The sequence below is a fragment of the Tupaia chinensis genome, unplaced genomic scaffold (genome assembly GCF_000334495.1).
Source record: "Tupaia chinensis unplaced genomic scaffold, TupChi_1.0 Scaffold000117_2, whole genome shotgun sequence".
In the NCBI taxonomy this organism is placed as follows: Eukaryota; Metazoa; Chordata; class Mammalia; order Scandentia; family Tupaiidae; genus Tupaia; species Tupaia belangeri.
In genome coordinates, this window is record NW_006159583.1 from 7,256,106 (window position 1) to 7,264,318 (window position 8,213).

The 8,213-nt window shown below is 41.5% G+C and overlaps 1 protein-coding gene across 1 annotated transcript in view; it reads right to left on the reverse strand.

Moving 5' to 3' along the window:
- The window catches only part of SLC2A12 (solute carrier family 2 member 12), a 67,029-nt gene extending 60,560 nt beyond the window's left edge, over positions 1–6,469 (reverse strand). The window contains exon 1 of the mRNA XM_006144335.2: positions 6,189–6,469. Coding sequence (XP_006144397.1) covers positions 6,189–6,303 — 115 coding nt within the window. The 5' untranslated portion in view covers positions 6,304–6,469. The remainder of the gene's footprint in view (positions 1–6,188) is intronic.
- Between the last annotated feature and the right edge of the window lie 1,744 nt (positions 6,470–8,213).

Below are 8,213 nucleotides of genomic sequence, written 5' to 3' on the forward strand. Positions count from 1 at the left end.
ACTTTTCCCTTTCTCACCACCATAACTTGGTGATGTTCACTGTGCTATTTTATTTAATAACTCACCCTTTTGGGGAGAAAACTGCTCATGAGAAAAAAATTGAACCAGGAAGCTCCAACTTTCACTCGGCTTAAATATCTTATAAAACCAGTTCTTGCTCATACACTCTGAGCAAACAGCTGCCTCAGCTCTTAGAAGCCCAAGGTAATCGCACACCAAGAGCACCCATTTGGAGCTCTTAGACCTTTTTTAACCGCAAGGCTAAATAGAACTAGGGTTCCTCTTGCTGAGAAAAAGCTACCAATAAAACCATGATTCCAATGCTAACTATGCACGATGGCCCCAGAGGAGGGGTGCCACAGTGCAATGTTAGAACCCTACGAGAGACCCTGGGTTTGGATCCTGGGTTGACCTGAAAGGTAACAGGTGCCCTTGTGATCCTAGCTGGCTAAAAGTCTGGGGCAGGGCACGATCATGGTGTGGTGGTACCCTCATCACGGGTGTCAGCTCCTTCTCTCTCATGAAAAAAAGAATTGTTAAGATGTCAATTTATATATATATATATACATATATATATATATGTATTTTAAACTTGCCAGAGGACAGAAGTAGTCACTAGAGAGAGACAGAGAGAGAAAGAAGAAAAGTGAGAAAGCACCACCCAAGGGGGATGGCCATGCCATAATCCCTTCTCCTCCACATTCTTCTAGGGACTGGGGGCACATACACACACCCAGCAAGTTTCTCAAGCTGCCAGGTCTGGGACTTCCACACTACATGGCAGGCCATGTGGGATCCACCCACCTTAATCACCACCACTGGCTGGCCCAAAATGACAATTCTTTCCAACTACTAGGTCACCTTTTTGCACGGAAAAAACATGTCGTGACTTTTCCAACAATCCTATAGATCTGCAGATACAGCAGAATGCCAAGCAAAGATATCAACCAATTGTTTTTTTTTTTTTAACCCAGAATAGATGACGTATGACTGAAGAAGAGCAAAGTTAAAGAATTTATCCCAATCTGAACATGTATTACAAAGTTACAGTAAGGAAGCGTGTGTGATATTGGTGAAGAAACCCACAGATAAATGAGACAGGATACAAAGTCCCAAAATAGGTTATGTAAATAATCGGTTTAGGGCTGGCCCCATAATGCAGCAGTACATTTTGTGCAGAGAAGCCAGACCCTACATGGCTGATGGCAGTTTGAATCTCGGCCAGGCAGCTTGAAAAACAAGCTGGATATTTGTGTGTGCATGTCCAGAAAACTGGCAGGATGGAGAAATGGAAGAAAAGAGGACTGCACCATGACCATGCCCCATGGGGGGTGCTCTCTCTCTCTCTCTCTCTCTCTCTAGAGAGCACATTAGCCCTCTGGCAGTAAAGAATAAAATAATTAAATTTAGAAATAAGATCTCATTTAAAAGAAAATCACAAAAGGAGGGAGAAATGGAGAAAGGATTATAGTGTGATCATTCCCCAGGGGCGTGCTTTCTCACCACCCCCACTACCTCTGTTTCTCTTCTGCAAATGCATGTACCCTCTGGGAAAATTTTTTAAATGTGTAGTCACAGAGATATACAGGCTGCACTGAAAAGGGAGATGGTTATCTTTAAATCTGGCTTCAGGACCAGATAAAAGAGCCTATAGTCCTTCATAAATTAACATAATTACACAAATAATTCGATAAATATACAAATAATTATGTAAAGTAATTATATAAATTGTATAAATATTTATAATTATATAAGTTATACAAATTCTGTCATTTCCCTGGGAATATCAAAGTATATACAACAATCTGTTAGTGTTATGAACCATTACTTTGTTAAATACATGTGTTTTTAAAGCATAATAATTGTGTCACAGGTTTTGGCACTTGACTTTTGACTTTTTTACGTGTTATCTTTTTTTATTTTTTAAATTTTGTTATACATTGTTTGTGTTTGCCAGAGAGAGAGAGAGAATTAGGGAGAGAAAGTAAGAAAGCACTTCCCAGTAGCGATGGCCACACCACAATCCCTTTTCTATTCTTCTCTTGGGATTTTGGGCATGCACATCTATACAGTCAACATATTTTTCAAGCTGCTGGGTCTGGAACTTGAACTGCACAGTCAACCATGTGGGATCCAGCTCCCTTAACCACCACACTACCTGGGTGGTCCAGTAGTTGACTTTTTGACATGTAAAAAGCCTGGAAAAATAGCAACAGTTCACTATTTCACAAAGTGGCTTCAAGCCTGGGTTGGTGCAAGGTAACTGGCCTGTTGTTAGAATCCCTCTTGTCATAACCAAAGCTCTGTGGCAGATCAAGTTGGCTGTTTTGACTTGCCCTTCCCTGAGAATGAGTTTGTTCCCATAAATCTTCACAGTCTCTCTTTCTTGGGGCTACCTAAGGAAGCCTGCAAAAACCAGACCTGACTCATCTCAAGGGAGCCCAGTTTAGGCTAAACCTGATAGAACTACACTCAGGAAGAGAAGTCTACTGCTACATCTTACAGACTGTCACTGCTCAGTCTCCATTTGCAAGAAGAAGCTCACAGCTTTAGAAATGTTTGGGAATAACTGCCTTAGGGTGCTCACCTAATCAGCAGAAGTGCATTTCTTTCTTTCTCCTTTTCTTTCTTCTTCCTTTCCTTCCTTCCTTCCTTCCTTCCTTTCTTTCTTTCTTTCTTTCTTTCTTTCTTTCTTCTTTCTTTTTTTCTTTCTTTCTTTTTTTTTTTTAGGGAGACTTTCTCTCACCAGAGAGACAGAGAGAGACAGAGAGACAGAAAGCAAGAAATCGCCCTCTCCGAGGGGATGGCCACACTGCAATCCCTTCTCCATTCTCCTCTTTGGATTTTGAGCATGCACGTATGTACATGCATCTGGGCTGAGTTTTAGGTCACCGGATTCAGGACTTGAACCATGGTTAACTAACAGGGGAGTCAAGTAAGTAACCATGACACCATCTGCTCATCCCAGAAGTGCATTTCTTAGATCCCAGAGTGTGGCAACTTCAGTGGGGATGATGAGTCCAGTTCTCAGTGTGCTGGGTTCCAGGACATTTGGCAGCTGGGTCTGCAGTGCTGAAAACGTGCACTCATACAACCCGTTCTGTTCTTGGTTTCTAGTTTTTAGACAGAAGGGAGAGGGAAAGGCAGTGTTGGTGGGGTGGTGGGGGTAAAGGAATGCCTAAGGGAAGTCCTCCGCTAAGGAATGATTTGGATCATGAAATAAGGAAAGCCTGAAAGTGAAGATGATGGAGCAGACCTCTCTCTATCTAGATCTGGGGCCGCCCAGGTCAGTTCTGCAGCACTGTCTGCACGACCTTGAGTCAAGCTGTCTTCTGGAGTCACCTTCCGCTGTGTGTGATGATCCAGCAGGATGGTTTCTCACATCACCTGTTTTTGTGGTGGCCTCTAGGCACCAGGATCTCAAGCTGAACTCACCCCTACCCTCTATGGTAATTACAATACATCCCTGAACACTGAAAACTTTACTAAAAATGTATTCACTTTGAGTCACTTGAGTGACTCAAAATGTACTCACTTTGAAAATGAATAAAGTTCATTAACTTCTAGTCACTGGAATAAAGCATTCTTTTCAGTTAGAGAGGATGGCTCAGGAAGACTTGCAAAAATTTTGCATTGTGTGCACCAACATTAAGGGAGATTCAGTTGCAAAGTTTAGGTTGTTTTTTTCCTTCCCCAGGATCTCATATGATTTACTTACTGTGTCCTCAGTTACATAACTCATTCCTCTTTTTACTCTGACTCATCATCTAGGAATATAGAAAAGCTTGCTACCTTCAAATGCAAAAATAATATGAAAATTACTGAGCACATGTTAAGTAATCTGAATTTCCCAGACAGAAGAAACCAAAATATAAAAACCCCCAAAGGAGTATTTGACACACATTATATCATTAAACTTCAGCATCTTCATAAAATATACTAAGATACAATCTCAGTACTAATGAATGGAGGTGTTGAATAACTTGTCGAAACCATATGCAAGTCTATATTATGCATTTTTTTATGCATACATATGTATGGATATGGATATGAGAAATGTTTAAGACAAGTTAGGAAAATGGACAAAAGTAATAACAAAAAGCTTGTGGGGTCAGTAGGTGGGATGGCAGTTGAGAGCACTGGACTCCCATATAGCTGATTGTGGTTCAAGTCCCGGACCTGGTGGCTTATTTTCTCACTTTCTCTGACTCTCACTCCCTCTGTCTCTGGTGAGCACATGTGCCCTAAAGTAAATTAAATAATAATAATAATAATAATAAATAAAATAATGAATAAGTGTAAACTATATATAGCACATGTCAAAGTGTATTCATTTAAGATTTTAGGGAAATATTCAGGCTTTCTCTTCTATATAATACAGGTTCATTTAAAAATTTTTTAAAGAATTATTTCATTTAACTTTATTTATTTATTTTTAATTTGGCCAGAGAGAGACAGAGTAAGAGAGAGAGAGAGGGAAAGTGAGACAGCAAGGCGCCAGGTCCAGGACTCAAACCACAGTCAGCATGTGGGAGTCCAGCATCCTTAATTACCACGCTACCCACTGGCCTCAGGTTCATTTTAAATTTAATTTGAAAGATAATCTATGGCATTGATTCATTTATTATTTCTCTACAACAATGTAAAGAACTGTACTTTCAGTGGAATTATGTGCATGTGTTCAACTTTTACAAACATAGGTTAACTGTTTCCTGATTAACTGTGAACGTACACACCGTAAGCCGTTAAGAGGACACTGTGCTTTCAAAGTCATATCACAGCTTTTTCTAATGGTTACTACAAAGGCCCCCCTTCTGCACAATTTCTTTTCATCTTTGTGACATTATCGCTGACTCTACTTAGCCTTTTGGTGGCAACACCACCTCGACTTGCTCTGCAGTCTCCATCCTAGCGCAGGTTCTCAGGAATTCAGAGAAAAGAATTTTGCAATTCTGTGACTTTACCCCGGATCCAAGTTTCCCTGCCCACTCTTAGGGAACTTGTGAGCCAGCCAGCAAACTCTAAAGGAAGGTGCAGCTCTGCATAAGAGAGCTTGTGGTTGGATTGAAAGATGACACCATATATTCGTTCTTGACCAGCAAGGGAAGCAAGGCTGACCTGGAAGAATGACAGTAGAAGGTGTTGCTTCACGCCTCTGTGTGAGGGGTTGTGGGTTCAGTTCCGAGGTCCGGAAAGCCCACAATGTAGACGTCCATGTACAGATTTGTTCCAAGGTGAAAGGCACATGCCCTTTTGTATCATTTAAAGTGCTGGATTTCCCATGGCATTCTAATATGTAGCTTGGGTCTTAACACACGATTAGGAAGAGCAGGCTTGAGGAAAGTAGTGGAAGAAGAGGACCGAGGACTGTCCTGATTTCATTTCATATTACAAGTAGTTTCTTTTCTTCTTCTTTTTTTTTTTTTTTTTTTTAGAATAAACTAAATGAATTGGAGGCAGCACAAAGTGTGCAAGGCATTTGGGGAAACTGTAAATGTGGGACTAAAAACAAGCATTTGAGTTAGCAAGAATAACTGAAATGAATGAAAAGTTTTCCAAATGTCACCTCTGAGAGGAAAAAAAGACTAAACAGAGCTCAGTTTGAAAAACTCAGGAGTAAGTGAGGCAGAAAGCTTTCAGGCTCTGTTTAACACTTACATTCATAACACAGAGATGCTGGGAATTCAAAAAGAAAGTTATTTTCATTGATTACATAATTTCATAAAGCCTGTTTATTAAAATACTGCTCTAAAATGGTGGCTTCAATGTTCCACTTGTTACAAATTGCCATTTATGACAAATGAAAAAGTGTGCGTGTGTGCTCCCAAGTGGGACTATCTTGCTGTCAACCTTTCCAAAATGAAAATATATGTATACATACACACACATATGTACACACACACACACACACACACACACACACACACACCGTATTCTGCAAATGCAATCAACGGGGCTCATCATCCCAGTGGCGGGTGCGTACTATTTTCTTTGCATTTAAGGTCCCAAGACTTCGGGCCATCACTCCACATCCCTCCAGCCCAGTCCCCTTCTCTCCACGCATCCAGCGCATTCACATGCGCGCACGCGCGGACACACACACACACACACACACACACACACACACGAGAGGCACAGCACGGCTAGCTCCTCCAGCCGGTCACCCGGGCCCAGCACTCTCACTTTACCTCTGGCCCAGGGAGGACGCCGGTCGCCGCTGGCTCCGCAGCTGCCCTGGGTCTCCGTCGTGCTCCCCTTCAGCTTCAACAGATTGGGGCCCTCTGTGTTTTCAACAGGTACCATGGTCACCGAGCAGTTACAGCCTCGTCCTCGCCACCCAACCACACCGACCTCCCACGCCGACCAGAGTGCTCACTTCCCCCATGGTCGCATGCTAAAAAAGAGTGGGGGGAAAACTTCGGGCAAAGCCAATGTGATTTGTGACCAACTTTGTTTCTATTTCCGAAGGCTTTGCCCTTTTCGGTGACACAGGCTGTTGCTATTCCAAGCAGCCTATCACAGGCAGGGGGAGGGCCCAGTCTCCGAGGATTGTTTTTGCCTTTAAATGCAGAGTTGGAAGCAAGGGGTTAAAATACGGGAACAGGAGCTCAGACACAATGTTTGGCCTTTAGTAGGGGTAGCTCTTGTGTTCCTGCACCTTTGAAGAGGCAGAGAAAAGAAACAAGCAAATTTAAATGCAAGCTGAGAGTGGAGACGGAATACTCACAGATGGTCTCAGTTAATCTTGCAGAAAGAGGAAAAATTCATGCAAAGACATATCAGAACGGGAAAAATGTGTCAGTTTTTCAACACGGTTTTCCCAAAGTGTGGCATCTACCAGTTTAAATAAGTATAAAACATCTTCATTGTTTCAACCTGATTTCGGTCTAGGCACATTTTTATATCTTTTTCTTCAAGGCCAGTGAGACAAATCAAGGCCTAAGGCCAAGACTATGGGAGCTCAGAATGCATAGATTCTTTGGAACTTCCGTATCTTGAGATTATAGCAAAGTAATTCTTTTTTTCTTTTTCCAAATTCATACTTGCCCTCAGAAAGAAACTAACTCTGAATCTTTTGTCAGGTTGTATGTTTACCTGGGTAGGGGGGAGCTGCTTCCAGTTCTGTGATATGAGACTAAATGACCCCTTAGGTGTGGTAGCCACATCATCTGAAACAGAATCAGGGCATGAGAAGAAAACTTTTATTTCTGATTTGTGGATATATTTATATTAAAAGTTTTAGAGGGCCAACCCCATAGCACAGTAGTTAAGCACTGTGCAGTGATCCCACATGGCTGACCAGAGTTTGAACCCTGGCCCCAGTGGTTGATATGCTGGGTAGGCATATGTGCCCAGGATCCTGGGATGGAGAATTAGGAGAGAAAGGATTGGGATTTGACTGGCCCTCATTGCTTTTTTTCCTCTTCTCTCTCTCTCTCTTTCTCTCATGCACACATTTAGGTCCTCTGGCATAATAAAAGAAAAGAAAAGTCTTTAAGAATTATGACATTTTACCTTCAATTACATATTTAACAAACTGTATTTATTGAAAAACCTTATAGAGGACATTGAGATCAACTTAGAAAGTCTTTCCAAGTAAAAACTAAAAGTTACAGGGCTTGCAGGTGGTGTGGTGGTTAAGGGCGCTAGACTCCCACTTGGCTGACTTCGGTTTAAGTCCTGGACCTAGTGACTTGCTTTCTCAACTCCCCCCACCCCCCCTCTCTCTCTCATTCTGTCCCTCTCTGGTCAAATTAAAATAATTAATTAATTAAAGTTACATTAAAAATAATTCTTTATTAAAAAAACCCTAAAAGTTACATACCACTTAATTATGAGCCAGAAATTGTACACATGATTTTGGCACAATTTGATTTCATCATGAACTGAAATGATTTTTCTCAAAAACACTTGTGAGACAGGTACCGGCATTACAGAAGAGGAAAGGGAGGCTGAGTGACCTGCTGCACCTCGCAGCTGGTCGATGGTGGAACTGAGGTTATAAATGTGATATTCTTCTATGTTATAATTTCCTGGTCTTGTTCTCCTTTGATTTGATTGACTTTCTCCTCTTTTAACCCTACTTAAGAAGATGCCATGAACTATGACTTTTAGTCCTCATCACTACTCTGGAGGGGGAAGCAAAAATCTGAAATCCGTGCTTATACAGCAGAGGCAGAACTTTGCTTACTTTTGGCATTTTGATTAGATCA